This window comes from Stegostoma tigrinum, chromosome 22, assembly GCF_030684315.1.
Source record: "Stegostoma tigrinum isolate sSteTig4 chromosome 22, sSteTig4.hap1, whole genome shotgun sequence".
In the NCBI taxonomy this organism is placed as follows: domain Eukaryota; kingdom Metazoa; phylum Chordata; class Chondrichthyes; order Orectolobiformes; family Stegostomatidae; genus Stegostoma; species Stegostoma tigrinum.
The window spans coordinates 15,252,966-15,273,548 of NC_081375.1; the positions used below are offsets into that span (position 1 = coordinate 15,252,966).

At 44.0% G+C, this 20,583-nt stretch overlaps 1 protein-coding gene across 1 annotated transcript in view; it reads left to right on the plus strand.

Annotated features, from left to right (window-relative positions):
- The first annotated feature begins 11,797 nt into the window (after nt 1-11,797).
- tmem235b (transmembrane protein 235b) overlaps nt 11,798-20,583 on the plus strand; it is a 68,970-nt gene continuing 60,184 nt past the window's right edge. Inside the window, exon 1 of the mRNA XM_059653545.1 lies at nt 11,798-12,377. Within this exon, the coding sequence (XP_059509528.1) occupies nt 12,176-12,377 (202 nt within the window). The 5' untranslated portion in view covers nt 11,798-12,175. The remainder of the gene's footprint in view (nt 12,378-20,583) is intronic.

The following is a 20,583-nucleotide window of genomic DNA, read 5'->3' on the forward strand; positions in this document are numbered from 1 at the left end:
GCTATTTTCTGTTTGCATTCCTTTAAATGCTTTCAAGTTCCCTTTCTAATTAACATAAGTGGGCTTCAGGTGCGTTATCTGGATGCTTGTGTTTCACCTCCAACACCCACAGCTACGTGATGAAGAACGTTGCCGATGTTCTGATTACTAATCCCAAAAGCCACAAATGTGAAGCATAAATTACACTAAATCAAACTCTAACAGTATCTTAAAAATTACTAGGTAGATTTCAGCAAAGCAAAAGCAATTAAAGCAAGACATTATTATTATTGTAAAATCCTATTTAGCTTACCAAGTGGAAATCTGCTTGCCTCAGTTGGACGAGCCTACATATGACTCCAGAGTCACAGCAAAGTGGCTGACTTTTAACTATTCCTTGAAAATGGGCCTAGCAAAACGCTCAATTGAAGGGCCATCAGGCATTAGAACAACAATATTGTATCCACCCTGGAAAGAAAAAGAAAAATTGTTCTTCTAGCATAGCTATTGAGGAAAATGGTAGACAATGTAGTCAATATTAAGTTTTAAGATCCATCCAAATGAAGTTATTTTTCAAAGACTAATTAAAAATAATAGTATTAACTGATGAAGCTTTTCACCCTGTCAACTTTGGCCTATTAAATTGAGAGAAATCCACATGGGTTGCTCATGGTGGCTAACAGAATCTCTAGAGGGCACCTAAGTATGCAATACAGTGCTAAGATCCTACCTAGCACTTGCTTTTCTACTCTACAGGTCAAAGGCTGAAGCTGGCTTGTGTGTTTCCATTGAAAACGTTTTTATGAGCTACAAGTGACTGGGAGACAGTTAACCATTAGAAGTCTTAATATACACTTGCGCAGTATGTTAAATCAGACTTAAATGAATATCCTGTTTTGTAAGACATGACCATTTCTAGCTGCTATTTTTGAAACCTAATGAACTGATACTAATGAACAAAATGTACAACTCAATCATAACTGCTATTAAAATTGTAACACTGACTGCAATTGTCAGGAAAAATTGTAAATAGCTTACAGTGAGTAAAGTTGAAGAGAACCACCACTCTTCCACTTTGGCAAGATATTGTTTCATGAGCAAAAATGTTGAAAACCTCAATGAAAAATAATGGATTCTGAAATGTTGTTTTCCATGGAAATAGAGCCTACAGTTGTAGGCCATATTCTACAGATAAAGGGACTGGCTCTACTGTACTTGTATGTGGAGATGAGTAATTTCTCCTTTAAGGAATGTGAATCCTTGACATTCTCTACTCCAGACTGATGTGAATGTCAATTTGATTATTATTTCCATGTCTGAAATAGATGGCTTTTTGGCCGTCAAGTGCTTGAGGGGTATGAGGATTAGCTAGGGAGGTGGCTTTGATGAAGTTCAGTCACAATCTCATTGGATAATAGAGCAGGGTCGTGGTGTTGTATGGTCTAGTCCTGTTTCAAGTTGCATTTGTGCTGCAAACTGTGTGCTTAACAGGTTAGTTCAAGCTTCTTGTACTTTCATTCTACAATTCACTTTAGCATTTGTTATCATGGGATTCCTGCATATTGCAAGATTGACTACATGAATCCATTTATTATAGCATTTACTCCCAATCCCCAACTGCCCAAGAAGATTTACTAGTTCGTATTGTGAGACCGGTTGAGCGTCAACAAATTTTTTTTTGAGCCTGGCATTGTGCATAACCGAGACCATTGTTTGTTTTTAAAAAATCAACCTGCCCATGAATGTTATGACCTACCTCTGGGGCAGCTGGGATGCAAACCCAAGCTCCTTGCTCAGAGTTAGTGACACTATTATTATGCTACAAAAAGTGAGGGCGTTAGATTTCCTTCACCTGAAGAACATTATGAATCAGATGGGTTTTTAGAACCATCTGCTTGTATCATAGTTACCTATTGCAGTTCAGACATTGCCAAAATGGGATTTGTGACCCCAAATGGGGTCTTGAACTGAAATGTTTGGGTCTTGAGCTTTGAGGCAGCATTGGCTATCGTGGAACTGCAACTCAGATATAGTAGTACTCTTTTCAATCTTAAGTTTACTGCTTTCACAGCCCTCCTACCCCATAGCCTCAGTTCTGACTGAGGAGTTGAGAGAATTTTTACTCCTCAAAATGGGGGTCAGAGTTGGAAAATGTTTGGGAAGCCCTGTTAGCCTTTTATTCTAGATTTATTTAATTGTATTCAGATTCCCCACCAGGTATAGTCGGCTTTACGGTTTCTACCCCCTCCCCAGAGCATTAGTCTAAATCTCTAAATTATTAATCCAGTAACATTGTTACTGTGCCTTAAATAGTTACAACTGAGTTCACCAACTTGAGCTAGGCAGGTGGGGAGACAAAGAAGCTGTCAGTGATTGTTAAAGGAGATGTATATTAGCTGGCAGCTGGACAATTTGGCCAAACTGACGTATTCTGTGGAGTTCTGAAAGGGTCACTGGTCTCAATGTTAACTGATTTCTCTCCACAAATACTGCCAGACTTGCTGAGAATTTTTTTTGGCAATAACTGTTTTTGTTTCTGATTTCCAGCATCTGCAGTTCTTTTTTTTTGTTTTAATTTGATGCATTCTGTGAATAGCCATGTAGACTACCATTGAAAATGACAATTTGAATGAGTTTGTAGGACTGCTTGTACCTTTCAAAAGTATAGTTGAGTTGTGATAATGCTTTGAGAAGGGTTGAAATATCTTTTAATGAATTGGCTCTAACAACTTCATTAGTGACAGATGCCTTTGTGGAAATTGGATGTTTGTCATCCCTTGGATTTCTTTTTAGCATAAATTCACAAAACTTTGTTCCATAGAATTTGAATGCAATATGTTTTGACAGCCAAGATCCAAAACACCAACTCGTTATTTCCTTCTCTCTTGGTACTTTTCTAATACTTAGTCTTTTGAGTTGTATTTTAATGTGCATGCCAAGAGGTAGCCAGTTCTGTGTAATCAGATTTCTTTTCAACCTGAAGATGAATGCAAGGAAATGGATCAGAAATGTGAGAAAAATTTGATCACGACATTTGAAATACAAGTATGGAACTACGTGTGTAGGACAGAAATAACAAAATGGAAACCTGCAGTTTCATTGTGATACCTATCTTCTCTTGCAAATGGGATATTAGTTAATGGAATTCAAATTTTCCATTTTTGAGAAGTGCTGGGCTTTAAAAAATTGTATCTGTCTTGTTGATTTATGAATGGTACATCAGGAATTTTCCATCTCGAATGAACGGGATTATGCACTTTCTTGGACTCACTTGTGTTATTGGTTATGACTTTAAAAATACTCAGGATCATGCTGACTTGCATAATTGACCTTCCACTTGTGTAAATAATGTCATATGGTTGAGGTTGAGCATAAATTATGTATGTTTCTGAGAACACACAACTGTTTAAAATAAAAAGATGCTTTTGACATTGGGAAGACTATTGTAAATGTAGTTGTCTCTGCTGACTTTAACCGACCACCACTTTTAGCCACCACAAAATGTTGATGATATTTCTAGATTCTTTGTATCATTTAATCAGTGAATTTACTGAAAGATACTTGCCATTCATCTTAACTATACATCTCATAATTTTATAAACCTCTAGATTCATTTACAATGAATCTTACTGCTTAAATCTTAGTATATGAAGAAAATGAGTGATTTTTTTTTGATGTTTCTGTTTTGATCATTCATTTTTTTTCCCAATGTAATTGACAGTCACTTGCACGTATCTTGATGGTCAGGATTTACCCAACACATGGATTCATTTTTGGATTACTGAATTGAAATGGTAACAACCTGGCTGACAAGCCTGTTGCTCTATCCCTAATGTCATTCAAGTTGAGGATGATTTTTAAGACTGACTTTCTAAGGGTAGAGATTTCTGTGTAGAGTCATTACAGCATAGAGTGTGGACATTTGGTCCATCAAACCCATAGCATTTTTTTTTAGGCTATGTATTAATAACTTCAATCTCTTGAACAGTATAGAGAGTGCAGAGCCATTCTTAAGGGGGTGATCAGGAAGGCAAAGAGAGGATGTGAGACAGCCTATGCAAATAAGGTTAGTGATAATCCAAAGAGATTCTGCAAGTAATTAAGATTAAGAGAACAGCTAGAGAAAGAGAGAGTGGGGTCCCTTTTAAAGATCACAGAAGTCATCTTTGTGTTGAGCCTCTGGAGAGATATTAACTGAATATTTTTAGTTTTTACTGCGGAGAAAGAAATAGAGGCCAGAGAACTCAGGAAAATTAATATTGATATTTTGAAAACACTTCATGTTACAGAACATGAAGTGCTAGAAGTCTCAGAAAATACAGAAGTGGATAAATCTCCAGGATCTGATCTAATATATCCCAGAACATGATGGTAAATTAGAAAGAAAGCTTGAAGAAATATTTGCATAATCTATAACTACGGGTGAGGTGCTGGGTTACTGGAGAGTTACTAATACTATGCCTTTTTTTAAGGAGGGATGTAAGGAGAATCCTGGGAATTGTAAACCTGAGAGTCTGACTGTGGTGGGGGGTATGTTGGAGGTGATTCTATAAGATAGTATTTACATGTATTTGGAGAGGCAAGGAATGATTATGGATAGTTGGCATGGTTTTGTGCAAGGGGAATTTTGTCTCTCAAACTTGATTAAGATTTTTGAGAAAGTATCCAAGAAGATTGATGGTACAATAGTAGACATTGTTTTCTTAAACTTTAGTAAAGCCTTTGACAAGGTTCCACATGATAGACTAATTGGTGAGGTTAGTTTGCATAGGATTCAGGGTGAGCTTGTCAATTAGATACAAAATTGACATAATGGTAGAAGTCAGAGGGTGGTAGTGGAGTGTTGTTTTTAGTACTGGAGGCCTGTTACCAGTGGTGTTCAACACGTTCCACTTTGGGTCCAAAAGCCCTAGCAGGGTTGCTGGGTTCACTTCTTAAATTATTTGTATAAATGGTTTAGATGAGAATATAAAAGGCATGGTTAGCAAGTTTGTGGATGACACCAAAGTGAGTCTTATAGTGGACAGTGAAGAAGGTTATCTAAGATTGCAAAGAGACCTTGATCAACTGAGTCAATGGTAGTGAGTTTTGAGAAGATTTGTAGCTCAGGTTGAGTTTCTGGATGTGAGTTTGCTTGCTGAGCTGGAAGGTTAGTTTTCAGACATTTCGTCACCATTCTAGGTAACAACATCAGTGAGCCTCCGATGAAGCGCTAGTGTTATGTCCCGCTTTCTACTTATCTATTTAGGTTTCCTTGGGTTGGTGATGTCATTTCCTGTTCTTTTTCTCACAGGGTGGTAGATGGGCTCCAAATCAATGTGTTTGGTGATGGAGTTCCGGTTGGAATGCCATGCTTCTAGGAATTCTCGTGCATGTCTCTGTTTGGCTTGTCCTAGGATGCATGTGTTGTCCCAATCAAAGTGGTGTCCTTCCTCATCTGTATGTAAGGATACTAGTGATAGTGGGTCATGTAGCCACAAAACGACATGACCCACTATCACTAGTATCCTTATATACAGATGAGGAAGGACACCACTTTGATTGGGACAACACATGCATCCTAGGACAAGCCAAACAGAGACATGCACGAGAATTCCTAGAAGCATGGCATTCCAACCGGAACCCCGTCAACAAGCACATTGATTTGGAGCCCATCTACCACCCTCTGAGAAAAAGAACAGGAAGTTACATCACCAATGCAGGAAATGACATCACCACCCCAAGGAAACCTAAACCGATAAATAGAAAGCAGGACATAACACCAGCGCTTCATCGGAGGCTCACTGACGATGTTACCTAGAATGGTGACGAAACGTCTGGGAACGAACCTCCCAGCTCAGTGAACCAGCTTACATCCAGAACAAAATAAAGACCCACTCTTTTGTGGACTGAGAAGAGGAGAGCATGACTGTGTTGGAGGTGGAAGGAAGATGTCGGGTTGGCTGTGCACCCTTGCAACCAGTGGATCTTAATGCTGGCTTCGGCCTGACGCTGGTTCAGGGGAGCAGCCAATATCATACGATGGCTGCGGCAAGTGCTCGTGCCCCAGGTCAGGGGGTCCGGAACACCATCCGCGTTTCCGTGAAGAAGGTGGATGAAGGTGCACCTGTGGACAGCACCTTCTTCGTGAAGAGGGTCCTGTTGGACTGTTGTGGGTTCGCTGCTGCGGACATTTACTGCCTGCAGGATTTCCCCGGAGGAGGTTTTTACGATGTGACCTTCAGGAGTGCCAAGCTTTGTGAGCACTTCCTGGAGGTTTTCAAGGAGAAAGGAGGTGAGGGCCCCCTCTCTGTATTGACCGCTGTCCCGCTGTTCGTGATGCCAGCACAGAGGAGCCGTATGGTGACTGTGCATATGTACAACCCGCATGTGCCAGCAGTTGATGTCCTGACCTTCCTTGGAAGGTACGTGAAGGTGGAAGGGGATCTAATCAACATAATGGACCCCTTCAGGATCTGGACAAGTAAGAGGCAGGTCAGGATGACGCTGAGGACGGGCGCAGATGCGAACATCATACACCCACCGTCCAGCTTCGCGATCAGCGGGAGCAAGGGTGACCTGATCTACACAGGGCACCCTAAAGTCTGCCTTGCCTGTGGTAGGTCAGGACATGTGGCGGCCGACTGCAAAGTCACCATCTGCAGGAACTGCAGGGAGGAGGGACACCCTGCAAAGGATTGCCCAAAGGAAAAAAGCTGCAACCTTTGCGGGGAAGCAGGCCACATCTACAGGGCATGCCCGCGGCGGGGGACCACCTATGCCCAGGTCGCCAGCAGGGGCAATGCAGGGCAAGCCCCCCCCCACCCCCCCCCCCCGGAGGAGAGGAAGGCACCAGGCCCCTGCAAGGACCCCCCTAGTGTGCAGGAGGGCCAGGTTGTGCAGGAGGGACCAGCCCCGCAGGATGGACCAGAGGCCAGCAAAGCGCCCCTGCAGGCTCCACTACCCCCACCCCCGGCAACCTGGAGTCGATGGAGGATGCGACAGGCGACCCAGGGGAGTGGATGACGGTCCAGAAGGCGAGGAGGAAGGTGCACCGGAGGGCCCCAGCTCCGCAACCATCAGGCGGGAAGAGGCAGCTACAGGAGGGCTATAAGAGCTCCTCTGATGAGGGGGATTCGGAGGAGGCCCACCCAAAGCAGAAGCTGACAACTTACACTGAGAAGGAAAGCAGCACCCCGCTTTCAGGGGACGGGAGGTGTCCTGAGGTTCCCTCCGACACCCAGCCATGTGCCACGGGGGCCCTGGAGGGCCCCCTGGAACCTGCAGGCGGGAAGCAGGAAACAACGTGCCCCCAACCTGACCCAGAGCCGGACTCTCCTGCCTCCGTATCCCCGACGGGGGGATGCCACTCGCAAGGCAGCACGGACAGTTTCCTGAGCCCAGAGAGCGTCCAGCAGTTAGCCCGGGCAATGGGCATGAAGGCACAGATGGAGGGGCTGGACCTTGGACTCTGGGAGGGTACTGTGGTCACTGACCACAATGGGGGTACGAGTTGCGAGCATTAATGTGCGCAGTGTCAAGTCCACCGCAAGATGTGTATCCACGTTGGCCTACCTGACCACCATCAAGGCGGACCTCCTGTTTCTGCAGGAGTGCGGGATACCGCACCTCAGCAGGTACGGGAAATGGTCGGGCACCTGGACCTGTGGGCCTTCGATCTGGTCAGGAGGTAACGACTGTCGCTCCTCGGGCCTGGCTATTCTGCTGCGGGGGCGCAACTTCATCTCTCAAGTTCAGGAGGTGGTGGGGGGGGGCGCCTCCTAGTGGCTGATGTCACCTACGGGAACGCTCCTCTGAGGCTGATCAATGTGTACACCACAGCGGTACAGAGTGAGTGGTTGGCCGTCCTGCAGTGGCTTCCACCCCTGCTGGCTACATCTACGCCAACATCGTTAGTGCAGTCTCTATCAATGGGTGGGAATCAGACAGTTTTCCTGTTAGATCTGAAGTCAGGCAGGGCTGCCGCTCTCTCCTGCCTTGTTCGTGTGCTGTGTGCAGCCCTTTGCTGCATCCATCAGGAAGGACGTGAGCCTGAAGGGCGTGACTATCCCAGGCAGCGGAGGCCTTCAGGTCAAGACCTCCCTGTACGTGGACGATGTCGCCGTCTTCTGCACTGATTGTCGGTCGGTGAGTAGGTTGTTGGACATCTGCGGCCAGTTTGAACTGGCCTCGGGTGCCAAAGTCAATAGGGGTAAAAGTGAGGCCATGTTCTTCGGGAACTGGGATGACTGCTCCTTCGTCCCCTTCACCATCAGGACAGACTACCTGAAGGTGCTGGGTGTTTGGTTTGGTGGAGCTGGGGCGTGCACTAAGACTTGGGAGGAGCGTATCACCAAATTGAAGCAGAAGCTGGATAGGTGGACGCTCCGGTCCCCCTCCATCGTGGGTAAGAACCTGGTTGTCAGGTGCGAGGGGCTTTCGGTACTGTTGTATGTGGCGTAGGCCTGGCCTATTCCCTGGACCTGCACCACTGCAGTCACCTGGGCCATCTTCCACTTCATTTGGGGGTCGAGGATGGACCGGGTCTGCAGGGACACCATGTACAAAGACCTAGAAAATGGGGGAAAGGATGTTTCGAACGCCACCCTCGCCCTGATGGCTACCTTTGTCTGCGGCTGCATCAAGCTGTGCGTAGACCCTCAGTACGCAAACACCAAGTGTCACTACTTACTGAGGTTCTACCTGTCCCCGGTGTTGCGAAGGATGGGCCTGGCCTCGTTGCCATGGAACGCTCTTGAGTAGTTGGACGGTCCCTTACCACCTGCCCTTCGTGGAGAAATTTTTGAAAGGAAACACCTTTGACCACAAGGCCGTCAGGCAGTGGTCAGCGCGTAGTATTCTCAAGACCCTTCGGGAAAAGTAGAGGGTGGATCCTGTCATGTGGTTCTCCACGCAGACTGCCAAAGTCGTTTGGCAGAATGCCTCATCGCCAGAACTTTCAAACAAGCACAAGGACATTGCTTGGCTGGCGGTGAGAGGGGCTCTGCCAGTGAGATCCTTTATGCACGCCCGGAATCCCTCGATGTGGCTGCCGGCGGGGGGGGAACGAGACTGTCTATCACCTCTGTCTGGAGCGTGCGTATGCACAGGAGGTCTGGAGGGGGATGCAGTGGTACTTGTCGAGGTTCGTCCTGAGCAGCTCCGTGACACGGGACTCCGTGCTCTACGTGCTGTTTCCCGGGACGCACACCGAGACCAACATCAACTGTGCCTGGAGGACCATCAATGTGGTGAAAGATGCTCTTTGGTCTGCCAGCTGAAAGAACTGACCCCGACCAAGTGTTGCAGACTGGCACACTCCAAGGTCCAGGACTACGTGCTGAGAGACGTGCTAAAGCTCGGGGCAGCCGCCACCAAGACATGGTGGGGAAAGACCACCATATGAAACCCCTCAACCAGAATAGAAACAAGGGCCCTATCTGGTAACTGGGCTCAGCTGGCGCCTTCCCCAACTGGTCAGGAGGCAAATGGGGACTGTGTGGGAAGACGACTGCCGGGGTATTTTCTTTGCTTTGTTTTTTCTTTGTTTTGTTTTTTCCTTTAGTTGGTGCACGTACCCCCTGGGTAACCCGGAGCGCTTTGCATGACTGGGTACGTGTAAAAATGTTTTACTCTTTGTACATTCTATGAATAAAGTATATTTTTTCAAATAAAAAAAGCGACGAAACGTCTGAAAACTAACCTTCCAGCTCAGTGAGTCAATGGGCTGAGGAGTGACTGATGAAGTTTAATTTGAATAAATGTGAGGTATTGCATTTTGGTAAAACAAACAAAGGCAGGATTTAGATAATTAAGAGTAGGGCCTTAGCTAGTGTAGAACAGAGACCCAGGGGTTCAGGTACATAATTCTTTGAAGCTTACATCACATGTAGGCAGAGTGGTTAAGAAGGCACTTAGCATGCTTACTTTCATTGCTCAGACCTTTGAGTATAGAAGTTGGAGGCTCGTGTTGAGATTGTACATGTTGGTGAGGCCTCTTCTGGGGTACTGAGTGCAGTTCTCATCACCCCCTCACAGCAAGGCTATTATTAAGCTGGAGAGGGTTAAGAATATATGTATCAGTACGTTGCCGGAAGTGGAGGGTTTGAGTTCGAAGGTGAGGCTGAATAGACGGACTTCTTTCACTAGGGTGTAGGATGTTGAGGGTTGATCTTGTAGAGGTTTATAAAATTATGAGAGGTATAGCTAAGATGAATGGCAAGTGTCTTCTCCCTAGTGTGGGGCGTTTTTGGAGGCTAGGGGCATATTTTTATAGGTGGGAGGTAAATTATTTAAAGACATCAGGGGCAACTTTTTCTTGCACAGAAGGGTTAGCATGTAGAATGAACTTCCAGAGGAAATTGATGTAGGTACAGTGACATTTGGATAAGTTAATGAATAAGAAATGTTTGGAGGGATATGGGCCAAGCTCAGACATGTGTATCTAGTTTAGTTTGGGATTACGGTTGGCGTGGACTACTTGGACGGAAGAGTTTGTTTCCGTGTATGAGACTCCATAACTTATTGTGCATTTTTGTGTACATTTACTCCAACAAGAAATCCTTACCAGATGCCAATCCTGACAAAAATAAAACCTATGACAGTTATTTGATGGATCTATCGCGCTCCTAAAACTCAGTATCTGTTCCAGGACTTGTTTAGCTGCAGAGATTTTCATTTTTAAAAACCATAATATGATTGTTTCACCTGAGACAAGTGCCTCATGATCGCTATGCATGTTATATATTTCACCACTCGTTGTTGGGACTGCTGCTGCTGTTCTGGTCATGTATGACAACACCATCAAAACGAACTGATGCTTTTGTGCTCCTGAGATGCTGCTTGGCCTGCTGTGTTCATCCAGCTCCACGCTTTTTTGTCCCAGTCGACTCAGATCGGCTTGATGTGTTTGTTGGGGGTTATAAGAGTGAAAAGGCTATGACCATTGATAATTTTCTAAGCAATTTAGAGTTGACTGAAGTTATAACTTGTGCATGGCATACTTTTCAAAATGAAATAGAAGTTGATATTAAAAGCAGAAACTGCTGGAGAAATTTCCAAGTATGGCTGCTGCATCTACGGAGACCAGAACGAAGTTATCGTTTTGACTCCCGAGTCTGAAACGTTCTCTTTGTCTCTCTCTCTCCATCGACGATACTGCGGGACCAGCCGAGTTTCTCTATCACTCCGCTTTTATCCCAGCACCCGCAGCAATTTTCATTAACTTTTGATTTTAGTGCCAAAATGTTGTGGAAGAGGACACGAGGAAAGAATCGCCACCACAGCTGATCACTGTGCACTCTGTTGTACTGAACTTATGGGGACTGAGAACTTCGACTGTAAAGGTAACCAGCAGGAAGAAGGCCATTAGAAATAAATGGAATTCTATGGTGGCCATTAAGCTTTACAGAACTGAAAGGGACACTCTGGATATGATAATTTGTTATAAAACGTGGACCAGTGTAAATACTATTTAGCTGTAATATCCAAGAATTTTGGCTTATTTTAAGTATCCAAGTCGTGGAAGTTGATGTCGATATGCTGAAGAGTACCATTTACAATGGGGGCCAAAATATCGCCCTGTTGAACAAAGAGCAAAGATGAGAAGGTGAGGGGATATTGGTTTGGATAGATAATGAACACAGCCTCCCCATTTTATTCGCAGAATAGAACAGAGCTGAAACAAAAACAAATTGTTGAATATACTCAGCAGTTCAGGCAGCATCTGTGAGCAGAAAACAGTTAACGTTTCGAGTCTGACAACTCTTCATCAGAACTAAAGACCAAGTAATAGAGTTGGAGCAGAGAAAGCATTATTTTTCGTGCCCTGGTCTCATTAAAATCTGCTTACTGCTGCAGGATCGTCCGGGAATGAAATTTTTTCATTCAAACTGTGAACCATTTTCTGAAAGTCGTTTTCCATGAAATTATCTTTCCTACCCCGCCCTTGGACCCAGAGCAAAGCCAAAAAACCAGCTGTCCCTGTCACTTTCTTCCTTCCCTTCGCTCAAAGGACCAAGTTGCATGTTCAATCTCTCGGTTTCTCGCCTTTAAAGCGCCGGTTTCAGTTCTCATCTCGCTGCACCTCTGCCATCAGAAAAGCAGTCGCACAGAAGGAAATTCACACTGACGAAGGTGGCTGTGTGAGCACTGTCAACGGACAGGAAAATGCCGACAGCAGAGGATTCAACGCAATAAAATTTCCTTGCCCGGCACAATGAGCGATATTTGGAATAAGCTGTCAGTTGGAACCGTGTGCGTGACCGCCGGTTTAACGGGTCTTTTAAGTTTTGTGTTTCTGGCGGTAGCGATTGGTACGGATTATTGGTACATCATCGACGTCTCAAACTCCAGATATTACCATGGGGAGCATTGGGAGGATTTAAATTCCCATTCTGGACTCTGGAGGATTTGCGAAGGTAGGAAACATTGTGGAGCAGTTATATTTCAAAGAGATTGTAACTTGATCAGGCATTTTGATCGATCGATTAATGAAACATTTCTATGGGTTATACCTCATCAGATAGAATGGCCCTTGGTCATCTCCGCGTGTCGTGCAGGCAGTTACCTGGCTGTGGGGACTGGACACTGTCTGAATTTTAGAAAATACAATATTTGTCAGTGACGGCGCCCCTTAAATCTTCTGATCAGTTTGTTCGCACGGTGCCGCACCCCCACGTTATTAATGGCATTGGACATTCATGCCATTTTATTCCATGCATTGTAAAGGAATCATTGTCATTGATGTAAAGGAAGGAAAATAGTTGGTGGTCTCCAGACTTTACTGGGAGTCCCAAAGATGCATTTAACTAGTATATTCCGGGGTAGAAGCTGTCGACCCTCTTCAAATATTGGAGTTCAACATCTTTTCATCATAATTTAATATTAAGTTAACCTTTTTCTACAGGCTGGGCACAACCTTTTATCTTTAAACATCAGCAATTGAATTCACTTCCTGAAATATTTCTAAAAATAAACTTAAGGAAGATTCAAGGTGAAACCAGCAAGGCGTTAATTTCCAGCCTCGCCATTTCATCGAGTTCTATATCATTACTAAGAGAAGTAATGGGAGGGGTTCTGCCGGAATGAACAAAATGCAAGCCAACATTTGCAAGGCTCCAGTGTGTTGAGCACCTGAGCTGCTGTATACCCACCCTCCCCACTTACTGCACCACGCTGCCCTCTCACAAAGCTCATGAATTCTGCTGCAATTATTAATACCCATGACCTATTGTTGAGGCTTTGATACGAAAGGAATTGATCTTATCCCTTTGCAGACAAGTTTTAGTCAACGTGACATTGCTCAATACCCGCAGTTCCATTGGATCATAGGGACTGCTCCCTCATTAGAGAGAAGGGGGACTGGTGGTGGTTTAACGTGAGGGCCACCTTGCCTCAGGTAACGGTACAGCTTGAGAGGCCTTCATAATAACCTCAGCCTGTGCTGAAATTCAACCAATTCTGCGTTGCAAATCAGTCATCTGGCCATCTGAGCTGGATTTCATTCAAACTGAGAGGGCTAGCACAAGATATTTGATTGGCCTGGGAGGGCAGATTGAGCAGACAAGTGTGGCAGATCTGTGCAACTCTGAGCTGATCACAGCATGTAAGTATGTTTTATGGTTCTGTTAAGTCCACAGTAAGAAAATAATAAAACTAGTTTGAATTGATAATGAATAGAGATGGTACAACCTCACATAGAATACTCAGATTGGCATACAGCTGGTCAGACCATATAAGGCACTATCAGGTCGTGCTCTGGTCTGGCAAAACTGCTTGATTGTCCTGTATTGCAAAAATAATTCCTAGTTTCTTTTTCTCTAAATCAGACCTCCTCTACATCAGGGAAACCAAGCAGAGGTTGGGGACCGCTTTGCAGAACACCTACGCTTGGTTCGCAACAAACTGCACCTCCCAGTCGTGACCCATTTCAACTGCCCCTCCCACTCCTTAGACGACATGGCCATCCTGGGCCTCCTGCAGTGCCACAATGATGCCACCCGAAATTGCAGGAACAGCACCTCATATTCTGCTTGGGAACCCTGCAGCCCAATGATATCAATGTGGACTTCACAAGCTTCACAATCTCCCCTCCCCTGACTGCATCCCAAAACCAGCCCAGCTTATACCTGCCTCCCTAACCTGACCTTCCTCCCAAATATCCCCTCCTCCAACCTCAAGCCCCATCCCCATCTCCTACCTACTAGCCTCATCCCGTCCCCTTGACTGGTCCTTCCTCCCTGAACTGACCGATCCCCTCCCTACCTCCCCACCTATATTCACCTTTGCTGGCTCCACGTCTGCCGCTTTGACCTGTCAGTCTTCTCTCCACCTATCTTCTTCTTTATCCATCTGCTATCTGCCTCCCCCTCTCTCCTTTCTTTATTTCAGAACCTCCTTCCCCTCCCCCATTCCTGAAGAAGGGTCTAGGCCCGAAACGTCAGCTTTCCTGCTCCGCTGATGCTGCTTGGTCTGCTGCGTTCATCCAGCTCTACACCTTGTTGTCTCAGATTCTCCATCATCTGCAGTTCCTACTATCTCTAAATCATTTTCCTTAAAGCCTCCTCCCTGTCTGCTTCTCTCTTGCCTCAGATAAATGTGAGGAGCTCGTGACCTTCTTTACCATAAAGATTGAGGACAACTGATCAGTTACCATCTGACCTCTACCACTCACCTCCCTTCCTGTGTCCCAAGGGATGAAACTTCTCAAAGAATACCCAATGACATAGCCTTGAGCTGCATTTTCCTCTACTTTCTCTCCAAGGTCCTCCCCAAGCTTCAATGGATCAAGCTTCTTCTTCTACAAATCATTCTGATTAAATTGCTGATGACCTACTTTCTCTCCTGTGTTTCCATATTAGATAGTTTTATTTCCTCATGCTCTGTTTCCTTCTTCAAGTTTTCTACAGCCACCTTGGTCTGTTAAAAAAAAAATCCTTCTATTCCTATAAACTGCTATCTCATCTTAACCATCTTGTCTCTATTTTACATTAGAGGTAGAGAGGTCTATACAGCATAGAAAAAGGCCTTTTGGCCCATCAAGCCAGTACAAATCACAAACAATCACTGATCTCACTTGCAGCATTTAGTCCATATCATTGTGTGCTTTGGCGTTACAAGTGTACATTTAAATACTTCTTCAATGTTATTGGGGTTTCTGTCTCTACCACCCTTAATGGCAGTGAGTGCCAGATTCCATAAACCTCTGGGTGGAACAAAAGAAATCCTCACATCTCCTCTAAATGTCCTGCCCCTTACCTCACATCCATGTCTCGGGTTATTGATCCCTCCACCACGGAAAAAGTTTCTTCCTGTATAACCTGTCTATGCCCCTCATAGTTTTATAAAATCTCAATCACATCACCCATAAATCTTCTGTGTTCCAGGGAAAACAACCGCAGTCTGTTCAATCTCTCTGCATAATGAAAACACTCCAGTCCAGGCAACATCCCGATAAATCTCTGCACTTTCTCTAGTGCAATCACTGGTTTTAAACTCTATGGTTTGGATAATGAAGGTAAGTATCCCATATATCATCTTAACCACTTTTGTCTGAAAATGAGATAATTTACTCTAAGACAGGGATGTTGCATTTAAATGAGAGAAATTATGTAGGCATGAGGCACATATTGGGGTGGATTGGGAAAATACATTAAAAGGCATGACTGTACATAGGCAGTGGATAGTCTTTACAGAACTATTGTGTCGCAGCAACAATGCGTTCCTTCACAGTGCAAAAATCCCAAAAGTGACAGCCAAACATTGGTTAAAAATGAAGTTCAATATTGTGTATGATTTAAATAAAAAGCCTACAGAGCTGCCAGAATTATCAGTAATTCTGAGGATTGGGAGATTTATAGAATATAACAAAGGATGAACAAGAAGCTGTTAGGGAGAATATATTATTAATCCAATCTAGCAAAATAAGCATATGGACGTACATGGAATAGTGTAGGTTAGATGGACTTCAGATTGGTATGACAGGTTGGCACAACATCGAGGGCTGAAGGGCCTGTACTGTGCTGTAATGTTTTATGTTCTATGTTCTAAAACATAAATGGACTGTAAAAGGCTCTAAAGGTATCTTAAAAAGGAAAGGTTTTCACCAAAACAAAGGTGGATCCATTAAAGATGGAACTAAGGGAATTTATAATGGGAAATATTGAACTAGAAAAGAACCTAAATGGTTACTTTGTGTCAATTTTTGCTGCAGAAGATGTAATGAATCTCCCTTGAAGTGGAGATCTAATGCTAGGGAGAATGAGGAGTTGAAGGAAATTTATATAATTAAGAAGGTTGTACTGGATAAATTAATGGGGCTGAAAGCTGATAAATCTTTAGGACCTGGTAGTCTTTATCCCAAAGTGTGGAAGGAGGGACCTATAGAGATAGTGGGTACGTCTTCCAACATTCTATAGATTCTGGAATAATTCCTGCAGATTGGAAGGTGGCAAATGTCACCCCACCATTTAAGAAGGGAGCAAGAGAGAAAACGGAAAGCATAGATCTGTTAAGCTTACATCAGTAACAGAGAAAATGCTAGAATTTATCATAAAGCATGGGATGAACTTGGAGAATGTTGAAAATGTTGCTAACAAAATTGATAAGAGCTGATGAACATACTTAGATTTAGAGAAGATGTTTAATCCCCCACAGGAGGCCAGTTTGAAAGATTAAAGCACATGGGTCAGGGAGTAATGGAAGGCATGGATTAAGGATTGCATAAGGAAGTTAGAGAGTTGGAATAAAGAGTCTGACATTGACAGGCTATGACTAGTGGGGTGCCACAAGTATTGGTACAATATGTATCAATGATTTGGAGGAAAGCCCTAAATATGATATTTCCACATTTGCAGATGATAGAAAACTAAATGAGAGAGATATTGCTGTAAGGGTTCACGAGACTTGCACCCAGGATGGCAGCACTATCCTATTAAGAAAAACAGAGGAAGCTGGTTCTGCATTCTCGACAGTTTCAAAGAATAAGAGGTGACCTCATTGAAATCTATAAAACACATAAAAGAGACAGGCAAGGTAAAGATGTTTCCCATAACTGAGAGTCTAATAACAGGAGATACAATTTCAAGATACCACTTAGACCTGAGATGTGGAGCAATAACTTTAGTCAGAGGGTTTTGAACCTGGGGAATTCTATGCCGCAGAGATTGTAGAGGCTCTGGTTTCTGAGTATGTCTAAGGTATAATTGTTTAAAAAAAATTCATTCATGGAATGTGGATGCCATTGGCTGGACCAGCACTTATTGACTATCTCTAGGTTTCCTTGAAAAAATGATGGTTAGCTGCCTTCTTGAACTGCTACAATCCATTTGCTATAGGTACACTCACAACTAAGGAGAGAGTTCCAGGATTTTGGCCGAGTGATGCTGAAGTAGTGGCAATATCTTTCAAAATCAGGATGGTAAGTAGCTTGGAGGTGAACTTGTGGGTGATGGTGTTTCCATGTATCTGCTGTTCCCGTCTTTCCGGATGGAAGTGGTCATAGGTTTGAAAAGTTCTGTCGAAGAAGCCTTGGCAAAATTTCTGCCATGCATCTTGTAAATAGTATACACCACTGCTACTGAACATCAGTTACGGTGGGAGTGAATGTGGTGCCAAACAAAAGGGCTGCTTTGTCCTCATGGTGTCAAACCTCTTGAGTATGCATAGAATCCATACTGTGTGGAAACAGGTCCTTTGGGCCAAAAAGCCCACACTAACCCTCGGAGCATCCTACCCAGGCCCATTCCCCCATAACCCACCTAAACTACACATCCCTGAACACCATGGGCTATTTAGCATGGCTAATCCACCTACCCTGCACATCTTTGCACTGTGGGAGGAAACCAGAGGAAACCCTTGCAGACACAGGGAGAACATGCAAACTCCACACAGACGGTCACCTGAGGATGGAATTGAACCTAAGTCCCTGGGGAAGCAGTGCTAACTACTGAGCCACCACGCCACCCTGTTGGAGTTGAGCTCATTCAGGCAAGTGGGAAGTATTCTTTCACATTCCTGACTTGTGTATTGTATGACGTTGAGGAGTCAGGAGGTAAGTTACTCGCTGCAAAATTCCTGAGCTCTGACCTGCTGTTGTGGTCACAGTACCTATAGATGGATAGGTTTCTGATTACATGTGTCATAAAGTGTTTTGGAGATGGGATGAATAACTGACATTGAAGTGCTTGATCATTCATGATTGTATTGAATGGCAGGCAGGAGGGACAGGCTGAATAGCCTCTCCTGTTCCTTTGTCCCTCTCCAAAGCCTTTGTTGCAATGCAAATCTGGCTTTCTTTCCTGGAACTCCATATCTGAATTCCTCTAATTGGATTTCCACCTCCACCACAGTTTGTAATAATAGCAACAGCATCAACAACATCAATAACATGTATACACTTCAGACCCTTAGGCAAAACATGGTGTTGCACCAAAGTCAGGCTAAAGTTGCATTGCAGAAAGAGCCTTATGGCCACTTGCTTACCATTCAATGCCTAAATTTTGCAGGGAAGAGCACATCTTCGGTTTTCTGTAACTGAAATCTTAAGTCATGTTACTAAGAGGAAGAAACCAGACATCACAGCACTGAAGAAAATTCAAGGTGTGAAAGCTCACATACCTTTCATATTGTAGAAAATAGTTCCTGGAATCATCAGTTTTTCCCTTGAAACATTTGCAGATGTGATTGAAGAGCCAGCCTATGTTCTTATTGTCTCACTAACTGTGTTAGAGCAGAGTTATTTCCTAGCATTTTAAGTTCTCACTCTGTGTATGATGCTCTTGGCTGTCAGCTAAATCTAGAATTAATTGAATTTTACGTATCAGTGATGTACTTTATTTCAATAGAGATCACTGAATGCAGCTCCCTGATGTGCCTCTGAACATTGTCTTCAAACGTTCGCTGGCATTGATGGTTACAAAGTGTTTTTGGGTGCACTGGCTTTTTGAAAGGTGATAATGCAAAAAAAAACCTTCTCGTTTAGTCCTTGGTTTCCGATGGATTTTTCCTTGTCTCCCACATCCCTACCTCCTATTGCTCATCTATCCTTTGGCAGCAACATTTGAAGATATGAGTTCAAGTTCAACATGACTATACACAGCTCAATCAGCACTGCTCTGTTGAGAAAGAGAGATAACAAGGTGTAGAGCTGGATGAACACAGCAGGCCAAGCAGCATCAGAGGAGCAGGAAAGCTGATGTTTCAGGCCTAGACCCTTCTTCAGAAATTTCTGATGCATTTCTGAAGAAGGTTCTAGGCCTGAAATGTCTGCTTGCCTGCTCCTCTGATGCTGCTTGGCCTTCTGTGTTCATCCAGCTCCACACCTTGCTATCTCTGCTCTGTTAATCTCTTTGCTGTGTTTGTGATGTCATGCTGCTTGTCTGACAGACAGTTAAGCACCTGATCTCTGCACACAGCAAGATCTAGACAACATTCAGGGCTGGCCTGTTATGTGGCAATAATGTTCATGCCATGTAAGTTCACGGCAGTGGAAACCTCCAGCAAGACAATGTTGAATGATGTTCTGTTGCCTTTCAACGGTATTACCATCATAAAAAGCCCCAGAAATAATGTACGAGAGATCGCCATTGACCAGAAGCTTAACTGTAAAAGTCCACATAAATATTGTGGCTACAAAAGCAGTAAAGGAGTTTGGAATATTCTCATAACTCAATGCCTATCTCCTCAAAGCCGATTTGCCACTGACTAGGCCCAATATAAATCATTTGATGGAAAATGCTCGACTTCCTTTGATCAGAGTAGCTTCACAGTTCTTGGGAATCTTGACACCATTTTAACAAAATTGCTTGATTGATTAACAACCCAGCTGTCATCTTAAGTGATCACTCCTACCATCATCAGCAGAGAGTCGCCTCAATGTGTACAAACTACAAAATGCACTGCAAAGATTCCCTCGACAACAGCTTCCAATTCTGCACCCACTACTGGTAATAGTGCAAGGGCAGCGAGCACAGAGAAACACCACCCACTTGACAAATTCTTTATCAAGTCAAGACACTGTCCTGACTTGGAAATATAGCATGGTTCCTTCGTCTTTGCTGGGTCAAAACCCAACACATTGTGGATATATTTAGACCACAAGAACTGCAGTGGTTCAAGAAGAAGGCTCATTACCATCTTCATAAAGCCAACTGGGGACTTTTTTAAAATTTATTTTAGAATATTGAAGTTGCTGGCTGGCCAGCAGTTATTGCCCAGCCCTAGTTACAACTGAGAAGGTTATGGTGAGTTGGCTTCTTCAACTGTTGCACTCCGCATGCTCTAGATTAACCCACAATGCCCTTAGGGAAGGAATTCCAGGATTTTGACCCAGCAATAGTGAAGGAATGGTGATATGTTTCCAAGTCAGAACGGTGAGTAGCTTGGAGGGGAACTTACAGGTGATGGTGTTCCTATGTATCTGTTGTCCTTGTCCTTCTAGATGGAAGCTGTCTTGGGTTTGGAAGGTGCTGTCCAAGGATCTTTGGTGAATTTCTTCTGAGCAACTTGTAGATAGTACACACTGCTGCTACTGAACATCGGCAGTAGAGAGAGTGGATGTTTGTGGATATGGTGCCAATCAAGCGGGCTGCCTTGTGCAAGATGATGTTAAGCTTCTTGAATGTT